Source organism: Pelodiscus sinensis, chromosome 2, assembly GCF_052426305.1.
Source record: "Pelodiscus sinensis isolate ZL-2025 chromosome 2, ASM5242630v1, whole genome shotgun sequence".
Lineage (NCBI taxonomy): Eukaryota > Metazoa > Chordata > Testudines > Trionychidae > Pelodiscus > Pelodiscus sinensis.
Window position 1 is genome coordinate 202,658,466 of NC_143053.1, and position 26,583 is coordinate 202,685,048.

The following is a 26,583-nucleotide window of genomic DNA, read 5'->3' on the forward strand; positions in this document are numbered from 1 at the left end:
CCAGCTCCCTTTTCAGACTGACTGACTGCCACCCCACGCTGCTGCCTCTGATAGAGAAGCAGCAGCTTGGGGTAGCAGAGGGCTCCCCAGGAGTGGAGCCAGTGCAAGCCAGAACTGAGCCGGGCTGCCTGCCCACCTGGCTCCTAATACATTTTAAATGCAGATCCGCAGTGGGGGTAAGTCCTGGACCTGGAGCAACCCTGGAATGAGCTGGGCCACTGGCTAGTCAGCTAAAAAATTTACTGCCATGGGGGAGAGGGAGAGGAGGCGAGAGGGGAAATGTGTGTAGTCTATAGCATTAACCTCTAAATTTTTGCTTATCAGTTGATTGGTTAATCAACTATACTATTACATCCCTACAATATACCCCAGCTGAGAATCTGTCCTGCAGTCTTCAACATGGCAATGGGTCAATTCGTGCTAAATGTGTAAGGCAAGCAGGATTTGACTCTGTCTTCACACCACATTTTGATGCTTTTAAGATCCCTTTTTTCCCCTCTAATGCCTTCATTTTTAAATGCCAAGGTTACAATACAATGTTATGCAACTTATTCACCAACACAAAATTATTCATATTAACTATATGCAATACTACCAAATGACAAGGTTAAATAATTCTCTCTCCTACCCTCCACCTGAATTAGTATTTAGAGAAGACTCCAGGAACATTAAATGGCATGTCTTTCTGAAGCCTAAAATGTCTGTTGAGTCCACATGAAGCAATGGAAGCAGCTACAAGTATGACCAATAATTCTTTTTATTCAGAATATCACCAGGTTGAATCATCACTGGTTGTTGTGGTCTATTACCATATAGTTTTAAAGTTCTCAATCATTTTGACTTTACAAATCATAGCCAGGCAGTGTACAGCTACAGTAAGGCATGCATCTATGTCACACCAAGAGCCCTAGGCCAGGCCTACACTACCACTTACTTAAATCACTCAAGACTGTAAATAGGCCACCCCTCTCTCGAGTGACATAAATTACACCAACTGAAGCGTTGGCACGGACTGTGCTCTGTTGGTGGGAGAGCTTTTCCTACCAACATAACTACTGCCTCACACACAAGTGGATTTATTACACCAACAAGAGAGCTCAGTCCCATCAGAATAGAGTATTTTCACCAGATGTAGCAATGTAGTGCTACTGATATCTATGATAGTGGAAGCAACTTGACCAATCACCATCCTTATTTTACAGCTAATTTGCATGTCATAGTCTAATTGGTCATCTATAGGAGATGGCACAGATGGCAGATTACTTAGCCAAACTGCCACACCTGTGCACCCAACTGCCATGCACACAACTAGCAAAGTCCATTGAGTCACTGTGAGGTGATGGAAATAAGAAGAATGGTTGAGAGCTGGTATTGTTTGGAATACCAATAAGTTCAATTATTGCTGACATCTGTGTTCTGTTACCAACAAATTTTTTAATTCTCACCCATTTTTGGCCCTTTAAATTTAAAAAAAAAATACACATGACTTTATAAATTATACCCATGTGACAGCATGGCTTCCAGATACTAGTCGCTATTTATTAAGCTTATGAGTAGTTATTTTGAGAACCAGAGGGGTAACCGTGTTACAAATCTGAATCTGCAAAAGTGGCGAGGAGTCCTGTGGCACCTTATAGACTAACCGAAGTGTTGGAGCATAAGCTTTCGTAGGCAAAGACTCACTTCGTCAGATGCATGTAGTGGAAATTTCCAGAGGCAGGTATAAATATGCAGGCCAGAATCAGGGAGGATGAGGCCCTCTTTTAGTAGGTGATCTGGAGGTGTGAATTCCAAGAGAGGAGAAGCTGCTTTCGTAGTTAGCTAGCCATTCACAGTCTTTGTTTAATCCTGAGTTGATTGTGTCAAACCTGAAGATGATTGGATCTACCTCTAGCCTGATTGGATCCATCTCTAGCCTGATTCTGGCCTACATATTTATACCTGCCTCTGGAAATTTCCACTACATGCATCTGACAAAGTGGGTCTTTGCCCACAAAAGCTTACGCTCCAACACTTCGGTTAGTGTATAAGGTGCCACAGGACTCCTCGCCATTATTTTGAGAACAGAGCCTAAAGAGAGAAGGAGATTTATTAATAACGAACACTAGGGATTGGAATAAACTGATGTTAGAGTCGATTTTCTAAATGAGAACCATTGTTAAATCATCACTATAAAAATAAGCAATTTTTTCTAATGTGACACCAAATACCAAATGATGGCAATTCAGTTTCATGTCCTGTAAGCAAAAAGCTTATGTGTGCAGTGAAAAGAATGAAAGGAAAACCAGAACAAATACACATAATGACTGCAAACCAGGACACACAGGGAAACATAAGACTCTGAAGGTAAGATTTCACGTATTTAAGTCGTCTGCTGATCTCTGACACGTCTATGTTATTAAGAAAGGTGGCATCAGAGGACCTACTTACTACCCACCTATTAAATGCTGAAAAATCATTTCTATGACACGGTCTTTGGATTACGGAACTTACAAAAAATACATTAACAGAGTATTTAAATCACACAACTATCAAATATGCTGTCGCTTAGAAATAAAACCACTCATCTATCCTTAACTTCCACTCAGGGAACATTACAGAGAAAGTCACAACAAGGTGGCATCTTTAATACATAATAATGACACATGCAGGAAATGCACCATTATTTATATATGTGACGTGTTGTAAATTGCTTCCATCATCAGAACTAATTGTAGTGATTATTAATGCAGTGTTATGAACTGTCAGAATTGCTGTATGTAATTACATTTGTGCAAATGCTTCATTACCTGCCTAATGAATTTGGCATGTATGCACATGTAAACCACTGTTTTTGTTAACATAATGAAGGACATTTTTTTTGAGCTAAGCTGCTGATATGGAACTGGTTTGACCTACATTCTGAAGTTCAAGCCTCCACTGCTGAAAAACCTTTGATCTGGCATATTTTCATAGTCAGCAATAAATGCATATAATGTAAGCTATTTTAAATAACAGCTTCAGAGAGAAATTATGCCCTACTCTTTCAGTATCCAAGACTGACAGATTCAGAAGAATCTTGATAAAAGGTTGCTTGACCACTGATTCTTACCTTAGTGTGTGCCTCTAAATAGTTGTAGAGGACATTTACACAAATGGTGAGATCTCCAGTATTGAAAGGATATCTTCGATTCCAGCCTTGCGGTCCAAACTTAAGCCTCCCAGCCACACAAGTGTGAAAGTAGCACAGAGAAAAGAGTATACTTTTAAACTCTGACTCCTTGGAGGACAGTTCAAGCGTATCCTGCCAAAGAAGAAAATCACTGTTTTTATCTAATGACCGATAGACTTATAGATGTAGTTGCCTTATTTGGGCCTACTCACACATGTGAAGTTAAGCAAATGGAGTGGTGGGCAAGAATGCAGTCTTAAGTATTTTTCATTTTATATACTACTTTAACTATAATAAACAGAATTGTTCAAACAAATTTTCTTTTTATATAAAAAGGAGCACTTTTCTGCCCTTCTGGAAGAGACTTACAGAATTTAGTAACATTTAAATCAGTAATACTATAGAAATTGTGTATGTTTATATAAATATTATTTAAATGATACACTTTGAAAGAGGATATTTTAAAAAAGAATTTCAGAGAAAATGACATTCCTGCTATAGAATTCTATAGGCTACTTTAAAATAAAAACAAATTACAATGACCAAACATGCCTTATGTTTGGAAAAGGCACATAATATCTCAGCAAGAGTTATAACTTCTCAGTGGAATTTTAGTGTTCGCTGAGAGAAGCTTGGAAATAGGAGTTTCTGTATAGATTTTCCCTCCTCAATTTCTTGAGTCAGACTTTAAGAAAATAAAGTATGATCCGTGGACCCCCAGACTCTTGAATTTCCATAATTGTGTACAAGAATTAATATTACAATTGATTTTTGATACCCATATAAATCTTAGATATACAACATTTCTGGGGGCTTAATCTCTGCTGTCAAGGCAAATCACCTTCCATAACGGAAGAATGAATAGGAAATTGTAAGCAGAATGTGTTTTCTCCACACAGAAACTGGGAAACATTAGGTCCTACAATAAAATTTCTTCTGATCAAAGTAGAGTATTAAATAATCAGAATTAAAATATTGGAATAGGATTTATGAATCTGACTCAATATTCCTAACCCTCTTATAGAAATTAACATAGAATTAAATGTGTCCTATCTGGCGCTGGCTACAGTGTAATGACTATTTTTTAAAACTGCAGGTGCTCCTATAGAAATGTCAAATAACTTTACAAGACCATAAAAAGTATAGTAAGTGCTCAACTTAGTCTCGATACATTTGCCGAAGAATCTGTAGAACAAAAGTTCACTTCAACCAGCATTGATTGACAACAATAAGAAAACACCACGAGAGTTTCCTGTTGAAAATCTCACCTTCAGAAGTTGACAATCCTGCTGAAGTCTTTACAAAAAAACCTGAGAGCCATATCTCAATTTAGAACAGAGTTAACCGAAAGTATCTCTTCAAATTCCAGGATGCCTTGGCTGTATGAGAACTATTTTTTACTAGATTCCTTTTCAACATTCCAGGATGAATTAAGGTGACAGAAAATGAAACTTGCAATAATTAATCTTTGGTGCCAGCTGTAATATTCACATTTCTAATCAACAACCGTCCTTGGCATAAAAGCATTTCACATGTTAGAAGAAGTCTCCATAATTCAGTAATATTTTAGCTAAAGTATTGTGTGCAACATCAAAAAAGATATTTTGGCCTTGGAAAGGATTCAGAAAAGGGCAACTAAAATGATTAGGGGTTTGGAATGGGTCCCATATGAAGAGAGGTTAAAGCAACTGGGACTTTTCAGTTTAGAAAAGAGGAGACTGAGGGGGGATATAATAGACGTATATAAAATCCTGAGTGGTGTGGAGAGGGTGGATAAAGAAAAGTTATTTATTAGTTCCCATAATAGAAGAACTAGAGGATACCAAATGAAATTAATGGGGAGCAGGTTTAAAACTAATAAAAGAAAGTTCTTCTTCACACAGCGTGTAGTCAACCTGTGGAACTCCTTGCCAGAGGAGGCTGTGAAGGCTAGGACTATAACAGAGTTTAAGGAGAAGCTAGATAATTTCATGGAGGTTAGGTCCATAAAAGGCTATTAGCCAGGAGATAGACATGGTGTCCCTGGCCTCTGTTTGTCAGAGGCTGGAGAAGGATGGCAGGAGACAAATCGCTTGATCATTGTCTTCGGTCCACCCTCTCTGGGGCACCTGGTGTTGGCCACTGTCGGCAGACAGGCTACTGGGCTTTGGTCTGACCAAGTACAGCCGTTCTTATGTTCTTATAAAAACAGTGTTTGCCAATACAGGCAGTCCCCGAGTTACGCGGATCCAACTTATGTCGGATCCGCAGTTACGAACGGGGCCCTCTCCCTGGTCTCCAGCAGACCAGGGAGAGGAAGCAAAGCGGTGGAGCACGCGGGCAGCAGACAGCCCAGACGCGTCTGGGCTGTCAGCTGCCCGCGTGCTCCGTGGCTTTGCTCTGCTTTGCTCCCCGTCCCCCTGGTCTGCAGATCAGGACGACGGGGAGCAAAGCAGAGCAAAGCCACGGAGCCCGAGGGCAGCAGGACAGCCACGGCGCGTCTGGGCTGTCCCACTGACCCCGTGCTCCGCGGCTTTGCTCCGGACGCCTGTGGTACAGCAGCTGGGGTGCTGCCGGTTGGTCCCGTAGCGCCGCTCTGGGCGCTACTGGACCAACCCGGCAGCACCCCAGCTGCTCTGCCCCAGGCGTCCTGATTCAGCCACTGCTGGTCAGTTTCAGCAGCGGCTGAATCAGGACGCCTGGGGCAGAGCAGCTGGGGTGCTGCTGGGTTGGTCCAGTAGCGCCGAGGAGCGGCGGCGCTACTGGACCAACCCAGCAGCACCCCAGCTGCTCTGCCCCAGGCGTCCCCAAGTCAGCGCTGCTGAAACTGACCAGTGGCTGACTACAGGAAGCTCCTGCCCCGGGCTTCCTGGAATAAGCCGCTGATCAGTTTCAGCAGCAGCTGACTTGGGGATGCCTGGGGTTCTTAAGTTGAATCTGTATGTAAGTCAGAACTGGCATCCAGATTCAGCCGCTGTTGAAACTGATCAGTTTCAGCAGCGGCTGAATCTGGACGCCAGTTCCGACTTACATACAGATTCAACTTAAGAACAAACCTACAGTCCCTATCTTGTACGTAACCCGGGGACTGCCTGTATATTTTTATTAAAATATGCTGTGATGCTGTATTATAAACTATATAGTTGTACAGCAAAAATTGCCACTATAAAAACCTGTCTGCTTAACCAAGAATATATAGAATTATTTCAGGTAAAAATCCTCCAGGATCTCCTCCTTTTTTTCTACTACCCTCAAATCACAACAACCATTCCTCTGGCACAGGAAACCTGATGTGTTGCTCTCTGTATTTTGTGTTGCCCAAAGATGTTCCTTAGAACACATGTACATAAAATGTTGACCACTGTGCTCATGCCTTGATGAGTGCTAAAGACAAAATTCCTATGTAACAGATATTTGAATCACTAGAATACCAAGATAAATACAATTATAATAGTTTTACTTTGGCACATTTGAATGAGAGGGATGAGCTTGACTCTGATGCACAGTTTATCCAGTTGTCCAGCTAACCTAAACTGAAATTGGAAAGTAATCTACAAGTCCTCCCAGAAGAACAGACTCCAAAAGGAAAAGAGTCTCAAGGGAGAAATAGGTTGTGGGGTAGACACCAAGAAATGCTATTTCGCTACTCTTTAGCTGCTTTCCCCAATACTTGTCCTTGCTGGCAAGGCCCTGAGGCAGTTGGTCATTGCTTCCTTTTTCTGTTCTCTCCTTCCCAGCTATTTAAATAAAATTATACAGGAGAATAATGAAAGACCAACAACAAATACTTTTATTTGCATACAAGCACAGGAATTCATAAAGGGGGTATGTAGCCAGTCCTTAAACATTTTTTTTCACAAAAAACCCACGTTGTGCCCAGGAAATTAAAAGGGTTGGACATAGTCCAACCTAACAGTCATTTAGAATGGCACAAGTATTCACAAAAATTGTCTACTCAGCCTACTCCTTTTAAAGCAAGCTTAAATTCTTCACTAAGGATTTTATTTTGGGGGGAGGTGGGCCAACTAATAAACTGATTATATACATGGAGGGCGGGGGGGGGGGGGGTGTGGGAAGGAATTATTTTTTATAGTTTCAAAATAGAGTCAAAATACAGTAGTTGGTTTGCAAAAATAAGGCAGTGATATTACATTCAGACTCAAAACTAAAGAAAAAGCCCACAAAACAAACTTGAAGTTATAATAAATAATAAAATTAACTGAGGAGACTATCAATAAGAGTCAAAATACTGCATATGACAATCAATGTAAATTGACAGAAAACAATCATGTCATACAATATTAACATGGATGGTCAAGAACAGGGGTGGCCAACCAGTTACAGATGAAAAGCCAAAATGGCTGTGGATAGAGTGCGAAGAGCCACTTATTGTATATTTATTTATATATATCTATAGATAGATAGATATAGTACACAAAATGTAGTGATAAAAATAATATTACAGGACATTTCAGACAAAAGCCAATAAAAAAGTCTCTAGTCACTTAAAAAATTCATGGCCAGTCCATAGATCTTCAAAGAACTTGATAAGGAACAAACATCACATTTTTAAAAAACCCTTTAAAATACAGTAATATTCTCACACACACACACATACAAAAGCATCCCCACCACGTAGTATTTTAAATGTTAAACTACTGCCCTATTATGTCATGTGAGTTTTTTAAAATTAAATGGAACTGAGAAATAAATTTGCATAATTTGAAGTGCCTGTTTCTCTCCAGCTTGTTGATCTCTGGTATGGTTTCCTTTTTTTTTTTTTTTTGTACTTATGAAGATTATGGCTTTTTTATAGTTCTAAAAATTCAGGTCTGTCCCACGCTGCAAATATGAGAGGTTCGAAAACAATAAGGGAGAGACTCATCTCTCAGAATAATTGCTTCAGACTGGCAAACAATAACCTTTGAGTTTTCTTTAAAGAAACACAGTGTAAACCAGGTACATGCGGATTCTTTTTTTGCCCTGGAATTTAAATATGACATCTGTGTTGGCTGCCTTATTCTGCATCCATGAAAACTTTAAGGTGCTTCAGTCCCTCCCCCAGCTCTAACCCAATGCTCTCCCCCTCCCCCAAAAGCCAAGCACACTCAGGCTTCCGCTCTAACCCAGTCCCCCTCCTCTTCCCCAGAGCCAGGCAACCCCAGATCCCCCGCTCTAACCCAATGCCTCCCTCTCCCCCAAAGCCAGGCACCCCTAGCCCTTAGCCCCCTACTCTAACCCAATGCGTGGGTCCCAGAGCCGCTGCCGCCTCCACACACTTCTTCCTCCAGGTGCTGGGGCACGTGCGCAGAGTGGCCAGTCGTGTGTTAGCCACCCCTGGTCAAGAATGTTACAAATATTAACGTTATCAGGGAAGTGAAAGAGATTATTCATCTTAAGAATCTAATTAATCAACCTTAGAATTCATCTGTAAGGAAATAAAGTTTTTGTTTCATCATCATAAAAAATACTTACTATACATAAGAACAAGACAGATTTTAAAACGATCTAGCAGTCTTACTGTAGAGGGCATCAATAGATCTTATAGAAGTTTATGTATTTTGAGTTTCCATATTTTACATTAGTTTATGAAAATTCAGAAATATATTTTTTTTCAAGAGCCAGAGCTGATCACCATTCACATGCCTTTTAGTTAAATAATCTACAATAAAACCAATTTACTATCACCTGCACCTTACTGCTTCCTCCATGCCTGAGGAAGTGGTGGAGTGGATGGCACAAGATTGAGTTCAACTGTATAAGCTAGATTTTTGCCAGTGGACTGTTCCCCGTAAAAGAAGAATGTGACCAGCTATGACAAGAATTCACCTACTTTGTGCCACCTGAACTGGGCAAAGTGGATGAAATGGATCAGAGAATCCAGCTCTAAGGGTCTAATATCCTATTTACATACATGCCTGATGATCAGGCTGGTCTTTGCCTGCTTAGCCTATGTGCAATACATTTCAGTCACAAGACTGTTCTACATTACATTGGCTGCTCACTGCTCTGGGACTGTTTTGACACGCTTGGCAGCCAAGCCTATTTTAAACAAAAAACAGGACTATGTAGCACTTTAAAGACTAACAAGATGATTTATTAGATGATGAGCTTTTGTGGGCCAGACCCACTTCCTCAGATCAAATTGTGGAAGAAAATTGGCACGACCATATATACCAAAGGATTCAATCAAAAAAATGAACACATATGAAAAGGACAAATCAAATTTCAGAACAGAAGGGGGATGGAGGGGGAGGTAAATGTCTGTGAGCTAATGATATTAGAGGTGATAATTGGGGAAGCTATCTTTGTAATGGGTAAGGTAATTAGTGTCCTTGTTAAGACCTGGGTGTAAAGTATCAAATTTAAGCATGAATGACAGTTCAGAGGATTCTCTTTCAAGTCTGTTGTTAAAAGATCTTTGAAGCAGGATGCAGGTAATAAGGTCGTTGAGACAATACCCTGTCTGGCTGAAATGGCAAGAAACTGTTTTTTCTTTGTGATCCTGTCTAACATCTGTTTTGTGTACATTGATTCTTTGGCGAAGTGTCTGAGATGTCTGTCCAATGTACATAGCAGATGGACATTGTCGGCACATGATAGCATAAATTATATTTCTGGATGAGCAGAAACGTGTTCTTGATCTTATAACTTAATTGGTTAGGTCCAATAATGGTATCAGCAGAGTTAATATGTGGACAAAGCTGGCAACGGGGTTTGTTGCAAGGGAAAGTTCCAGGGTTGGTGTTAGTGGGGTTTGTCCTGTGGTTGTTGGTAAGAATCATCTTGAAGTTAGGTGGTTGTCTATGGGTCCCACAGTACTCTAACATCTTTATGGCTGACTTAGAACAACTTTTCCTCAGATCCCGTCCCGTCTTACCCCTTCTCTACTTATGCTACATCGATGACATCTTTATGATCTGGACCCATGGCCAAGAAACACTGGAGACATTCCACAGACATTTTAACAACCTACATCCCACCATCAATCTCAGCCTGTACCATTCTACACGAGAGATCCATTTCCTGGATACCACAGTTCAAATCACCCATGGTAAATTAGACACCACTCTCTACAGAAAACCCACCGTCTCATACAGTTACCTTCATGCCTCCAGCTCCCATCCAGAACACACCATACGATCCATCGTCTATAGCCAAGCCCTTCGATACAATCGCATCTGCTCTAATCCCACTGACAGAGACCAGAAACTTAAGGATCTCTACCAAGCATTTATAAACCTCAACTACCCACCTGGAGAAATAAAAAAACAAATTGAAAGAGCCAGACGAATACCCAGAAACCATCTACTTCAAGACAGACCCAAGAAAACCAACAATTAAACACCACTTGTCATCACCTATAGCCCCTAACTTAAACCCATCCAACACATTATTAATAAACTACAACCTATACTGGAACAGGATACTAAACTCCGAGAGGCTCTGGGAGACAGACCCATAGTCTCCTATAGACAACCAGCAGAGTGATATTCACTCTGCTGACACCATTATTGGACCTAACCAATTGAGTTATAAGATCAAGAACACATATTCTTGCTCATCCAGAAATATAATTTATGCTATCATGTGCCGACAATGTCCGTCTGCTATGTACATTGGACAAACATCTCAGACACAAAATCCTGGTTTTTGTTTCAGCTAGACCAGACTAACACAGCTACATATCTATATATGCCTATTTTACTGGAACATTGCCACAATCTTTATGGACGCTCGCCAGCATCTGGGGATTCCCAGACACTGGAGGACTCTGTTAGTGGATCCTTAAACCAGGCCTTGGTGTAATATGCTGCTGGAATAACCAAGCATTACATAATATCCAAATAATAAAAAAAAAAAAACCCAAGGAGGGTGTCCAGACAGTAACATATGTAGATGTGATCAAAGAAAAAGTCCTTCCTGTCTCTCTTCAAAATCAAACCACTACACCATCCTCATTGCCCCTCAAATCACCCTCAATCAACCCATTCATCAATCTCCCGAAGAGCTTGGGGAAACAGCTGGGTATGTTCTGATGATCACCAGATCTGAACTAGGGCTACCAAGGAAAAGAGATGGATGGTCACATGCTACCTACTAGTAATAGAGAAGGGGACATCATGACTTGTATGGCTAGTAACAGTGGTAGTGGCATTTTTAGTTCTCCCTTTGTGAAAATTAAAAATACTACTACTAAGGATGGGAAGATCATATGTAACATGCGCTGGTAGGAATTTGCAGCTGAAGGGAAATGTTCAGCCTTTGGAAAATGTCAGGGTAGGAAAGGGGAAGCCAACATGACATTCTTAGATCTCCAGTTGGGAGGCAGGGCATCAAATGCTGGGCCATAGCATGTCTCTGATGTTGAGGTGGTCAGTACAGCTACATGTCTCATGTTCAGTTTTCCTGACTGACAAAACTATTATGTTGGTCCATCCTATACTGCCCCACTACCTAATACTCAGAAATACTATCAGAGACAGTGTCTGAAGCACTTTGCCTGGGATGATGGGAAAGTGATTATAAGGAGGAAGGGAAGGGTAGTCTTCTGTGGCCTTTTTTTTTCATATGGAATGGATACCGTGGCCCCCAGCAATCAGATGCCAGCCCTAGTACACCAGTTATTTACAAAAGATTGTAGTAGTAAAAACAAAAGCAAATCCAGGTTAGGTAAATGTTGTCGTTACCTGGTCAAAGTTGTAGAGGGCAGCATGCAAATTAGCCAGCACCCCAGTAGGAGGTTCATTGGTAATTTTAATTGAGTTTTCTAGAATTCCTTGGGGGATGATGTGTTCTTCTGGGGTTGGAGCTGGTTCAGCACTCATAAAGACCCGGAAATCAGGGTGGCTTCCTTTGCTATGTTGTTCAAGGAGTTTCTCCAAAGTTCCCAACCACTTGGCTACCAGATGAATATTCTGTTGGAAAACAGGTAATATATTCATTGTGAGATAAGAATAGGTGTATTATTTCAGAGTAAAGTATACACACACGTTAAAAATACCTTTAGAAACACCATTGAGGCAGTTTCATGAGAAGGAACAGACACTCGACTCCAAATGACATTTCATTATTAAATGAGCTGGTAGTGCAGAAGCAGAAAAATGAAGGATTCTAAGCAACTAGCATATCCTGACCGTGATTACATTAGCAGATATTTCACTAGCCTCCAAAGGTTTCACTCCTTGATTGAGCTCAGCACTACAACACATGGTTAACTTTTAAGCATATGAGTATTTCACTCCTTCTCAGCAAAGCTCTTAGAGCACCAGCTTACATGCTTTGTGGAGCTGAGCCCTGTGAGTACTGAGCTGGGCTCAGATCCCCTATGTCAAAGCAGGTGGGCCCAACTGATTCCATTGTAGGGGGCAGTGCTACTCCTGGGGCTCTAAAGGCCTGTCGCAGGGCAGGAAGAGAAGATGTGCCGGGGAGAGGAGCCCCAGAGGAGTGGCACCAATTCCTGTGACTTGCCCCTTTAGCGGCTGTTCCAGGTGAGCAGCAGAGCTGAAGGAGAACAGCTGAAAAGAGAGTTGCTTGAGAAGAGAAACCCTAGGACAATATGTCTAAGGGAAAGGAAAAGGTGAACGAAGGGGCTGGTTTTTTGATCACTGGCTTATGTTTGGACAATATACCTAAAGGGAAGGAGACTGGGTGTGGAGGTGTCACAAATGGTGTCAGATGGTGGAGAATGTGGGAATCTCAAATCTGCCACAGATACTAGTGGGAGGGAGCAAAATGGATCTTTGGTGCCCAGTGAAGAGAAAGCTGAACCCTTGACATGCCACATTTGGGAAGGTAAGAGAGAAAAATGCAGGAAGCAATTTGTCTTTGGATAACAGGACAGCAGCAGTGGATGGCCAGGGTATAGCAGACACAAGAGCAGCAACAGCTTGTGCAATTTATGAAGAACTTGCAGAAACAGCAAGAGGCATCATTTGCAATTAAACAGAGATGGCAAGATGCACCCTTTCAATAAGAAACATGATTACAGACAAGTTGGACCAAGACATGCTGGGCAACATGGCTAGTGATGGAACTAGGAGCTGGCTGGCTGGCCCCAGGTCTGTCAAAAGCAGGAACCAAAACACAATCCCAAAGGAGTCACTGAATGTTTGAGACAGTGCAAAGCAATACAGGATGAAAAGGATCATCCTTGTATAGCACCATTCCTGATGCCTCGTACTGAGCAGTAAGCAAAGAGCAGGTGATTTCCTATCTGGCAGTGAAGGCAGCCATCCGAGGCTTTAGAAGTGTGCCACAGTGAAAACTGAGCTGTCCTCATTATCCTGCTTCTAAGCCTAACCCTGTGAGGTGCTGAGCATTCTCAAATTCCACTGAAATCCTCTTTTCAGCTCCTTCTCTCTCTCTTTTCTCAGACAATCCCATGGCTTTACTTACTAAGAACTTTATCAATATTAACTGAAAGGTACACCTCCTGGTAGAAAAACTGGAATAGCTCAAAGGGAAAGCTGGTTTAAAAAATAGTGACAATGCCTTTAATTAAAATCTCATTTAAAAAAAAGGTCTCAAGTGTTTCAGTATAATGCCTAGTACAATGTGGCCTTGACCTCATTTGAGGCCTGTAGTCACTACTTATATTTATTTTATTACAAGAAAAGCTAAACAGAAAATAACATTTGCAATAGATAATTAGGTTGGCAAGTTGATGCAGTGCTGATAATGTAAAAACAGAACTGACAGGAATAATATGGCTCTCCCAATATCTTTTATTGGCAAGGCCAGGAATCTACACTTCTAGTAGTGTTTCAGGACAGATATATAGATTAGTATACTACACAGTATATTGTAAAACTGTATAGATTAGTATACTACACAGTATGTTGTAAAACTGCTGGTCACAGCACCTTGTGATAGTGACATGAAGAATCCCACGGCTCCTGTCAACTTCTGTGACTGCAGCAAGAATGATAGTTCACCAGAGAATTGTAAAGAGTGTTGTGTTTGTTGCAGAGAGTGGATTCTCAATTCACATAGTGCTAGCCAAAGCTGCTATTGCTATCTCTGAAGAGCAGCACTCTGGTGCCGATTTTACAGCTTCCCATGGGCTAGCCATTCTAATTTTATTAGAAGTCTCCATTATGGCCTAGTCAATGGAACAAGCGTTCTTAGTTATGAAGTAGAAAAGTGTTCCCAAGGACACAATCATGCCTAGCAGTAGGGTACCTTTTTGTATTATCTCCCATAGCCCCTCTGAGAATACTAAAGTAGTGTTTGTAAATGTGAGGGTAAAGGCAGACTGCCACATACACTCAAAACATGGGAACATTTACCTGGCCTTTTGCAATGCAAAAGAAAAACAAAACACAACATTCTGTTTGTGGTCTTTTGAATTGCACAGAAAGTTGTTCCTTGTTGGACAATCCTTACCTTACAGTCACTCCATTAGCAAACACAGCCATTCACCTGAGTGCTGTTTAACACTTACTTGGAGAATGACCCAATGCCCATATGTGGCAGCCTTCTCTAGTATCTCTTCTGCCACCGTCTCTTGACCTTGTCCTAAAGAGATATTATGGAATTTTCCAGACTCGAGAGTAAACCCAAGTTTTTTGCCTGTAAGGGAAGTGAATAGCGGAGAAAGGGGAAAAATGATAACGTCTCATTAATTTCACTATCACTGGTGCAATATATATTAGTCCTTCTGAAGCACTTCACTAAACCCTTACAATTTCAACAAGCAAAATTGCGAGCTCTCAACAGCAGCCTTATTGCTGGTATTAGAAAAAGCCTGTAGAAATCTGTTCCCTTGGTTTTAAGATAATGAACCTTTTGACATTTTGATAGATGGTAGGCATTGTTACTGAGCTTTAGTAACTCTTATAGGGGGTACAAAGCAATTCCCTTATAAAAAAGGAGCAACATGTGGTAGATATCACATCAGTTTTTTAACTGATTGGTTCAGTGGGTAAATGCACAAGCCTCTCACCTTGTGAGGCCTGATCTTAAATTGAGCACAGTCAGGTCACAGCTGTATTAACCTGGTATTCTCAGTATAGTCTGTGGGGAATAGTAATCCTAAGTATAAAGCGACAGTGCTTTACACAATTGAATATAGTTTGTATAATGACCATTATTTAGTCACAGGGGGCACAAGATTACATGAGCATGGAGAAAATTGCCCTCTGGCCCTCATCTAGTCAAAAGGTAGAAAACAGTACAAAAGAAACTTGCATTATGCCAAGCAGAGGAATGTTCAGTCTAAAAATGTCTTCATACTATAGTGCTAATAGCCTTGCACTTTTCATCCACTCCATTTATCACAAATAGGTGGGGGGTGGGGAAACTTTACAACTTAACTCTTTTATTAAAAATAAACCCAGTCCAACTTTGCCACATTACTTTCTATTCTTTTATAATGACACATTGCTTTGGTTTTGATCTTTAAATTTTGGACTCAATCCTGCTCCATTTACATTTAAGCCCATAGTCTTTAATGGTAGCAGGATTGGGGCCTAGAGACATTTACTCTCTCTCCCCTGTGCAAGTACAACTTCCTTTGAAAACAGACTCACCAAGTGTCTCCATGTCTTTAAGAGGGTCTACTCCAGGGGAGAGGATGAAAAACACTGGAGTGGCAGGACTGCTCTCTTCATATGATTTTGTTAAGTCCATCCTGGTGCCCTCCACGTACTTTGAATCTAGTTTGTCCTCCACAAAGTTTCTATGTAAATATAACATGTAAACTGAGCATGCAAAGAATATCCACAATTACAGATCTGGGGCCTGCATTATTCTCAGGCTATATAACTTGTTGCTACTTGGCTATCAGCAGTTTTATTAAAGAAAGGTATCAGGGAGACAAGCTAAGGGAGGGAAGGGCAGCCAAGCGGTAGAGAGGGTGCAATAAAATCAGGTGGATTTCTGATCAGGAAAAAGGACAATGATGATGCAATAGAAAGGCCAAAGATGATCTTATTTTGGAGGCCAGGAATTTAAAATAACCTCAGAGGGTTGAATCATCTCATGAATCTAACTGCTATCCCTAGTAAAATAATGAGAATGAAAATTCAGAGCAAAATAGGTCTAAACATTGCGCAGTCAAGCAGCCTGGATTTTTTAAAATTATAAATGAGACACTCCTTGTGGCTCAGGGCACATGTATAGAATCTAATAAAACCACCAGTCTATAAATCTATAAATAAGTAAGCCAATTCTCTATACTCAGCCAATCACCCCCATCTGATCCCACCACCTTCTTACAAATACTTGAAAAAGACTAGAAATACTTGAAAAAGGTACTTGAAAACAAATACTTGAAAAAGACTAGATCCCACCACCTTCCTACAAATACTTAAAAAAGGCTATTGTCATGAAGGCCAATAATCATTCATCTTAGGCTCTGATGACCAGCTTGCTTGTAAACTAGAAACCCATAATTGAAAATTTCACCACCGTGGGCTCCATAGCCAATAAGCCATCTTCACACGTGGGTCCACGGATACACACAATGTCAAAGTCCGTACCTAACAGCATAGGTCATTCTATCTGGGCGCAGTGCTCTCAGTATGATAAGTTTCTGAAAAGAGTTTTTGTTTTTCCACTCTTGAGGGAACTTTTCCTTTTCTGGGCATTCTGAGTCCACCCACTTCTTCCATCTCTTAGCCGACCCTTCAATATCTCTGTCCAACCCTTGGAACTCATCCATTAGGGCAATGGCCTGGAACACACCAAACACACACATAGGTTATGTGCCCACAATGTACAGGTGGGGTGATAATGTAGTAAATGTTACTAATAATATTTACTAGTAATATTATTTGACATATATGGCCTAATCTAAAGCACAGTTTATACTTATAGCCCTAAATGAACACGTTTTTGTAAGAGATTACAGCATCTCCATAAAATCTCTTTACAGTTAAATACATAGCTACCACACACCATAACACAGAAGATTAGCATGTTATGAGAATAAGGAAGTGGTTGAAAATTAGAATTATGTTTCTGCAGGTATGATGAATTATAGCAAATCAGTGTTTCCACATGAAATATATCTGACTTTCATTTCAGAGAAAAAAATGTAAAAAGCAAGGACAACTCATTCAATAGCACCACAAGTTATATTAAAACTTAATATGGAATAGATGACTTTATCTGACATTATCTAGCTCTAGCAGGTCTCCAGAAATAACATGAAATAAGATTTAGAACTGAAAAGCAATTCACCAAACCTACCTTAATGGCACTCCATGACTGAGGAGTTAAAAAGTCAACAGGGCTCTTGTGAGTGTGTTCGACTGTGAATCGAAGCAGGAAATCCAATTCAACGAGTTCTATCTCTTTACTTCTCAGCAGAATCTTGATAGCATATACAATTGAAAAAGGTCATCAGGTTTACTTGGCAGTCACTTGTGACAAAGCATTTACCACTCAATACACATTATTGAACAGGCAGCATAAAACACTGAAAATTCTGGTGACTGAATCTTTTGAAGCTCCAACAGAAGAATTTAGCTTTAGCCAATTATTTTAAAATAAGGAATTGAAATATATTATAAAAGTAGTAATGGAGTGAGATTAATTCCTAGACCTTCATTATTCATAAAGCTTATATATTATATTTTCAAGCTTAGTCTTATGTTTGTAGTACAAACTGCAGAATTTGCTTTAGAATGTTAAACAGACATTAAAAAACAAACAAAAGACCCCTATCAATAACTTCTGAACTCAATAATTTTGCAGAAGTTGGAATTGTTGTTATGCTCTAGCAGTAGCACCCAAGTCCTTGCATTTTTTAAAATAGCTAGATTACAATAATACCTATGATTTATGATTCTTTAACTAAAGTAAAAAGAGTTGTTATATGTAAAAACAAATTTTAAACCATAGTCTTTAAAGATCAGTTATTCTGGGCTTCAATTGTGAAAGTTTTTTTAATAGCACTACTGAAGTGAGTATGGAAACCTGAATTCCTTACAATTCCCTACATTTGTCCTCAACCCCCTTTAAACGCATACTAAGGAACAGGGAGTTCAAACCTCTCAGAGTAATTGTTCTAGGCTCTCTTCAGACTTAGGAAGACCACAATAGTTCACATTTGGAACATTTTCTTGCAACGAGAAGGGTGGTAACTTTCTCTTTTAATGAAAATTTAGAATCTGCAAAAGTTAAACATGTCAGGCATGTGAAAAAACCACCTCAGGTGAGATGAATCTAGTCCATAGGTGTAATATACAATAAAAACCTTGGATTCAAAAGTGTTTTTTAACAAAATGCCTAGCATTACTCTCTGTTCTCTTTCCTCCCCTTGCACACTGTGAAGAATGAGAATTATCCATGCTAATTTCATGAATGTTAGATATCCGTGGATAACTCTACCCTGAGAGTTAATTCTAAATAGGGTTCTCCACAGCTACACAGTACTTCAGCCATGATTAATTCAATTTCCTAAGGTTCAGATGGACAATACACTGAAACCACCATTGAAAGACTACCTCCTATCCTCTCTGGAGAAATGCATCAAATCTGATCAGATTCAGGAGACCTTCTCAAAACGACTAGCCTTCAGGTAGGAACTCTTGAACAAAGAAACTTAGAAATGGATTAAAAACAGCCTGTGACAAGAGTCATACACACATGCTGACCAGGGGATCAGATTTTCAGAAAGAGAAATAATGTAGGGAATGTAGCCTGTCTCATCCAGCCCCAAGATCAGGGACCTATTGATTATTTATTTGTATCCTATCTGGCCTATCTTCTATATTATTACTTGGAGACTCTATGCTACAAAAGCCAAATTCTACACAACCTTACCAAGAAGCACTTCCATAATTTTCATCCTTATAATGTCCTTAGAGGTGTATAACAACATTTTTAAATGCTCAAAGAAAATAAATACTTACATAAAATACTCATGGAAGTTAGTATTATTCACATTGCAGTAGCATTCAGAGTATGTTAGGTGTTGTACAACTGCAGGAATAATATAACATATCCTCTTACCCTGAAGTTTCCTTGGAAATGAGAATTAGGTAAAATAAACCACACTCTCCACCACTACTACCTGATCCCCTCCCCCTCACCTGAAATGTTGTCTGGGCAAGAAAGGTGAGTTTATCCCTTTCAAAAAGTCCCCGACTGGTGTAAAGGAAAGCAGAGTATGTAATAACTTCTATCAGGTTGGTGATGCGCCCCTGTAGATCTTCTGATGCTTCAGCCCGTTCAACTGCTTTATGGAAGACTGTGTTGAAGGCCTAAGGAGATGTAGGATCAGATTATTTTTTAAAAATTTGTGTGTGTGTTTGTTTAAAGAGCAATTTCACAGATGTCCAATGCAAGGTTTACAAAGTAAGTGCCCGAGCAATGCAAAATAAGATACTGGATAAAAGTTGCTGAGGGTAAACCTGGAGAAAGTTCGTTCCAATGGGGCAAGAAGAGGGAATTACAAATGGCAATATTTTTTCAGTCTACTCATTTAACTCAGGAGCAAAGAACATATGCCAACTGACTCCATGAATCTCTCCAGCTCACTAGACATACTAAAATCAACACATTCTATCAAAGTGAAAAGCCTGGTCATACACACGTGCTGAGGAAGGAGATTTTCCGTACTCAGACAGTCATTTTTAGTATGTTTATTGTAACGGTATTACTTAGTGAGTGCTTTAAATCACTCTGTTCACTTGGCCTGCCAGGAAGACTTAACAAAAGAAAGGTAAGCATGACTCTCATAATCAGAATGTAAACATCTGAAGAGATTATTGGGGGTGTTCCATATTGTGAGGAATGGGTGGGAAAATGTATAACCTTCTATCTAACACACTAAACCCCTTACATAGCAAATATTAGTATCTGACACAAATATAATAGGTACAGGTGGAACCACTCTAGTCCAGCACCCTCAGAACCTGACCGGTGCCGAACCAGAGAATTTGCCAAACTACAGGGAGGTCAATATTATCTAGCAGCATTACAAACACTTTCACTGCTTACTGGGCTCTTAGAAGACATTTAGGTGTAAATTAGAGCTAAGCAACAGCACGGAACACTGAGCGCTAAGACTGGTGGCTGTAATCAAACTTTATGGGACAGTGGGAATCTTGGCCACACCCATAATAAGCAGACAACTGGCTAACTACAATCATGCCATACAACGGATGTTGCTGGACCAGAAAGTGCTGGACTAGAGAGGTTCAACCTATGGCTAATTGCTGAAATCAAACCTTCATGCTTGATCTTTTGTACCGCACCAGAAAATCAAATTTTACCTTTAGTGAGAACTGATAGATGGGGTTGATTTTTCCCAGATCATTAACAACAAAGTAAAGGACAGATGCTCTCAAAGCAGCTGGTCTGTAATGCTCTCGGGCTTCATTAATTTTCACTTCATTTTCTTTTGCTTCAGCTACCTGTGGGATGATACATTTTAAAATGAACTAGGTGATACTACAACTATCACACTGATCTGAATAATTAAAATTGAAAAGTTACATTGGCATAGCTACATCTCTCAGGAGTGTGAAAAATACATACCCCGTGAGAGCTGACCTAACCCCTGGTTTAGACAGCACTAGGTCAACAGAAGAACTCTTCCATCAGATATCACCACTCAGGGAGGTGGATTACTCCTCACATCACTGTAGTGTCTACACTGAAGCATTACAGATTTGCTACAGTAGCATTTTAAATGTACACAAAGCCTAAAGCAGAGGTTCTCAGTGAGGGACACATGAACGCTTAAGGGTACATAGAGGTCTTCTAGGGGTTGCATCATCTCATCTATATCTGTGCCTAGTTTTACAATAGGCTATGTAAAAAGCACTGGCAAAGTCAGTACAAACTAAAATTGCATACTGACAAAACGAGAAAGCAATTTTTCAGTAATAGCGTGTTGTTACTTTTCTGTATTTTAATGTCAGATTTTGTAAGCAAGTAGTATTTAAGTGATGCAAAACCCAGGATACACAAAGGAGGGAGGAAAATAGTCTGGAAAGGTTGAGAACCACAAGCCTAGGGGTACGTCTAGACTACAGGCTTTTGTCGACAGAAGCTTTGTCGACAGATACTGTCGACAAAGCTTCTGTCGACAAAGAGCGTCTAGACTACATTCAGTTCTGTCGACAAAGCAAGCTGCTTTGTCGACATGGTAGTGTAGACGCAAAGGACAGTTTACATGCAATAACACCTTCTGTCGACAGAACTCTGTCGACAGAAGGTGTTATGCCTCGTAAAATGAGGTTTACGAGCGTCGACAAAACTGCTGAGTTCTGTCGACGTTATGTCGACAGAACTCAGCGGTAGTGTAGACGCAGGTATAGTTTTGTCGACAAAAGTCCACTTTTGTCGACAGAACTCTGTAGTCTAGACACACCCTAAGTGACACATATGTAACCAACAAAAATCTTAACAAGGCTAAGTGAGAAATATAACAGGAATACAGCCTCGAAAGCCAATGTAGAGGAAACAATAAAAACTGTTTGGCACAAGTAGAATTAAACTGGACTAATTTGCTGCCTACAGATCAGTGTTGATTTGACCATCTTTACTATCATAGAATCATAGAACTGGAAGAGACCTCAGAAGGTCATCAAGTCTAGCCCCCTGCTCTAGGCAGGACCAATTCCAACTAAATCAACCCGGCCAGGGCTTTGTCAAGCCGAGACTTAAACACCTCTAGGGATGGAGACTCCACTACTTCCCTAGGTAACCCATTCCAGTGCTTCACCACCCTCCTAGTGAAATAGTTTTTCCTAATATCCAACCTGGACCTCTCCCACCACAACTTGAGACCATTGCTCCTTGTTCTGCCATCTGTCACTACTGAGAACAGCCTCTCTCCATCCTCTTTGGAATCTCCCTTCAGGAAGTTGAAGGCTGCTATCAAATCCCCCCTCACTCTTCGCTTCTGCAGACTAAACAGACCCAAGTCCCTCAGCCTCTCCTCATAAGTCATATGCTCCAGCCCCCTAATCATTTTGGTTGCCCTCCACTGGACCCTCTCCAATGCGTAACTATGCATAACTATGCGTAACTATGCATAACTATCATTTTAAAACTATAGATTAAGAAAAGGTCTGATATCAGTAGTGAATGTTTCATATTTGTTTTCTTGATGCAGAAAGGTTGCTTACGTAACAACAGTGTAAGCTTGCCTTTATTTGATTAGAAAACTTACCAATCAAGCCCCTCCTTCTTCATCACGTTAGAAGTTTAAATAGTAAGGGTATGTCTAGAATGAACGCCTTTTTTGACAGAGGATTTGTCAACAGATACGGTCGACAAAGCCTCTGTCGAAAAAGAGCGTCTAGACTACAACCAGTACTGTCGACAAAGCAAGCCGCTTTTTTGAAAGAGAGTCTAGACCCTCTCTTTCGAAAAAGCACAGTTTGCATGCAATAGCGCCTTTTTTCAACAGAGTACTCTCGAAAAAGGTGTTATTCCTCATAGAATGAGGTTTACCACCGTCGACAAAACTGCCGCGTTCTGTCGACTTAGTGTCGACAGAATGTGGCAGTAGTGTAAACGCAGGTATAGTTTTGTCAACAAAAGCCCACTTTTGTCGACAAAACCCTGTAGTCTAGACACACCCTACGATGGGTAAACTGGAGCATCTTGTATTAAATGAGGACATTTATATAATAAGTCCCCTCCCATGCTTTATGAAAATTGGCTTGTGAAAATAAATATGCATAACTCAAAGATGCTTTAAACAAAATACCTCATGTAACCTATCCAGTTTAATGTTACAATCTGTTGGATCTTCTATTTTGGTGCTTGAAGTGGTTCAGTGTCTGCATTGCTGTGCAGGGAGCAGTAACCCCCAAATACGTGCCTTACCTGGGGGAGACTAGAGGATCTGACCCAGCAGTATAGAGTAGTGGGGAGCCCCAGGATGCAAGAAGAAGTGTGTCAGTGGCATGACTGTTTCACTGGAGAACAATCCCCAGAGGTATTCTGTGACCACACCTCATAACAATAGGTATCACAGAAACTTGGTAGAATGATGATAATCAATATGATATGTTAATACCAGAGTACAAAGTATATGGAAATGACAGAATAGGTCATGCTGGTGGAAGAGTGGCATTGTATGTGAAAAAGCATAGAGTAAAAACCTTAAATTAATCAAACTGTATCACAAAATCTCTACAATTCCATGCTTGAATAATAAAAATATAGCAGCTGGCAAATATTACCAACTACCTGAGTAGGATGCAGATGGTCACTGTGAAATGCGCTGGAAGATCAGAGAGGCAATAAAATAGAAAACTCAATAATAATGGGTGGTTTTAACTATTCTCATAATAATTGGTACATGTCACCTCAGGATTGGAAGCAGAGATAAAGTTTTTTGATACCATACATGACTGCTCCTTGGAGCAGCTAGTCCCGGAATCCACAAGGGAGGGGCAAGTCTTCATTTAGTACTAAGTGCAGTAGAAGATTTGGTCCCAAAGGTAAATATAACTGAACTGTCTCATAATGGCAACTTTATGATAATTAAACCCTTGTTGTGGGAGGGAACACCAAAGTGGCCCAATATAGTAGCATTTAGGAAAAACACAAAAATGAGGAAGCTAGTGAAATATAAATTAAAAGGCACAGTAACAAAAGTAAAATGATTGCAAGCTGCATGGAAACTTTAAACAAACACCACAATTGATGCACAAATTACATAAATTAAATATATATCCCCAAATTAAAAAAAAAAAAGTCATAGGGCCAAAAAGTACCATCATAGCTAAACAACAAAGTAAAAGGCATCCTTTTAAAATTGGAAGTAAAATCCTACTGAGGAAAATAGAATAGAACATAAATTCTGGCAAGTGTTTAGACAGCCCAAAAAAGAATTTGTAGAGCAACGACCAAAAGACTCAAAAACTAACAGGGGAAAAAAATTATACCTTGTAACATATATGACCAGTCACATACCACCAAGATAGGATTTGCATATAGAGCATTTACCAAACAATTAAGCATAACAGCAACATTGAAACAAAGCAAAGTCTATTTATGGATAATTAGAAACACCTTCATTTTAAAAATATGTAACTAATAATTTGAATTTTACTGGTGGCTTTTAAAACTAAAAGAACAGAAATTGTTATTGCCTTATGCTCTATTTCTGCCGCTGTAGACTTCGTTGATTCAAGTTTCTCTACCAGCTCCATGTCACCCAAGAAACTACCCTCAGCAGCTGACAGGCGAAGCAGAAGATCATCCTCTAAGTGCTTCAGCTCAATCTTGAAATCATTCTGCTGTTTGGTAAGGACAGACTAAGAAAGGAAATGAAAAATTTAGACAAACAGCAGCAGCAAAAGATGTTTTGCACAATCTATTTCAGTTTGCTTTCTAGCATCTTCTAGTCTAATGAAAAAGTATGTTACAATTACAGAACTCCTCACTTAACCTTGTCCTGGTTAACATTGTTTCATTGTTACGTTCAGAGCCATCTTTACCCATGTGTAGAATACGCAATTGAGTACGGCACCCAAGAATTTGGGGCACCACTGGGTCTTTATATCCACCAACCTGCTTCTCCCTATCTCTGTTCTGTGGCTCTGCATCCTCCAGAGAGTATCTAGTTCACTTAAAAGTGAAAAAGTCTGCCAGACCTATTTGCAAAATAATCAAACCTATGAAAGAGTCATTCAAATGGTAATGAATCCATTTAACAGGCATTTGTCAACCATAGGTATATACTGCCTGTTTCTGAATTTACTGTGTTAGTAGACAGGACCTTAGTGTAAAATTAGTTTTAAAAATATTTCAGTACTATGTTGCTGCCCCACCCCTGCCTGCCATTGGACATAGAGGTATCAGTTTAACAGTACTGCATAGAGCCCCATAAATCCTAAGGATGGCCCTGGTTATGTTGCTTATCTATTAGAGCATGTGCTTGTTTAAAGTTGTGCAATGCTCCCAAACAAACAACACTGTTTGGCTTCCTGCTTTTTTACCACTATTTGCAGGTCTGTCCTCCTACGGACTTAGACCATGGTGGGCTGGCAGCCCCCTCATCAACTCCCCTAAATTCCTGGCAAACTAATTTATGTGGCTGGGCAGCTGCCAGCAGCAGTTCTGCTGCCCCTCCCACCCAGCCCTGGAGCTGCTTCTGGGAGCTCTCTGCTTGCTGAGTGGGAGATGGTGCTGATGTCAGGACGTTCCCCCATCCATCGATAGAGCCCCCCACTCTGGACCCCATTTCCACAAAGCAGGTCTATTGCGTTTCCAAGGGCTGTCAGATACTTTCCCAAATAATCCCGAATTTTTTTTAAACATGTAGGCTGTGTCTAGACTGGCCAGTTTTTCCGGAAAAATCAGCCACTTTTCCGGAAAAACTTGCCAGCTGTCTACACTGGCCACTTGAATTTCCGCAAAAGCACTGACGATGTCATGTAAGATTGTCAGTGTTTTTGCGGAAATACTATGATGCTCCCGTTCGGGCAAGTCTTTTTCTGAAAAACTTTTGCGCAAAAGGGCCGGTGTAGACAGCACAGTAGTGTTTTCCGCAAAAAAGCCCCGATCGCGAAAATGGCGATCGGGGCTTTTTTGCGGAAAAGCGCGTCTAGATTGGCACGGACACTTTTCCGCAAAAAGTGCTTTTGCGGAAAAGCATCCGTGCCAATCTAGACGCTCTTTTCCGAAAATGCTTTTAACGGAAAACATTTCCGTTAAAAGCATTTCCAGAAAATCATGCCAGTCTAGACGTAGCCGTACTGTATAGGTACACACTGTCTTTTGCTTGTTGAAAAAAATTTCCTTGGAAACTAATCCTCCCTATTTACATTCATTCTTATGAGTCACTTAGCATCACTTTGCTTAAAGTAGCATTTCTCAAGACTATAACTAGAACACCAAACAATATTTTTTTTTAAAATGAGGAACACCAAGGACTTTTTATTGAGGGGGAAAAAAGTCGACGGTCCCTTTAATGGTGGCCATTTTGAACTCTATTGTTCTCCGCAGCACACCTCCGACTGCCTTAACACTGATCTAGAATGTGAAGCAAGGAGTTACTGTATAATAGCCAAATAATGTAATGTATAATAGCATGGTCAAACATGAAAGCATGACACTAAAACTCTTGGTTCTCCTCCGCTTCCCTGCCCTCCACTCTTTCCATAACCCTGAGCCGAGCAAAGTAAGTAGGATCTGATCATAACTGGCAAATGGAAAATTCCTTGGCAGAGGAAATTCCCCTGTAAAGGTGATGGAGTCAACTCCTGCTATTCCACTCCTCTCTCAACCCAGCATGTTGGCTAGTGGAGTGAGACGGAGGTCTGTTCTGCTACCTTGATCTTCCCATTGGTTTATGCTCCTTTAGGGAAGCACCCAATCAACACATGATCTCTTATGGGGGCACTTTTACTGGACCATGAGAAATAACTCAGAAGATCAGGGGAGCATAACTGTTTCCCTGACAGCTGTCCCTACAAACCTGCACAACACAGTGCTCGGATGCAAGGGAGAATTTAGCTGAGAAGTTTTCA

At 40.4% G+C, this 26,583-nt stretch overlaps 1 protein-coding gene across 1 annotated transcript in view; it reads right to left on the reverse strand.

Annotated features, from left to right (window-relative positions):
* LOC149525417 (dynein axonemal heavy chain 11-like) overlaps nucleotides 1–26,583 on the reverse strand; it is a 73,602-nt gene that overhangs the window by 22,012 nt on the left and 25,007 nt on the right. Inside the window, exons 5-13 of the mRNA XM_089776662.1 lie at nucleotides 24,202–24,366; nucleotides 20,359–20,499; nucleotides 19,174–19,344; nucleotides 17,327–17,449; nucleotides 16,615–16,808; nucleotides 15,664–15,812; nucleotides 14,577–14,704; nucleotides 11,821–12,048; nucleotides 3,092–3,283 (exon numbers count right to left, since the gene is read on the reverse strand). Coding sequence (XP_089632788.1) covers nucleotides 3,092–3,283; nucleotides 11,821–12,048; nucleotides 14,577–14,704; nucleotides 15,664–15,812; nucleotides 16,615–16,808; nucleotides 17,327–17,449; nucleotides 19,174–19,344; nucleotides 20,359–20,499; nucleotides 24,202–24,366 — 1,491 coding nt within the window. The remainder of the gene's footprint in view (nucleotides 1–3,091; nucleotides 3,284–11,820; nucleotides 12,049–14,576; nucleotides 14,705–15,663; nucleotides 15,813–16,614; nucleotides 16,809–17,326; nucleotides 17,450–19,173; nucleotides 19,345–20,358; nucleotides 20,500–24,201; nucleotides 24,367–26,583) is intronic.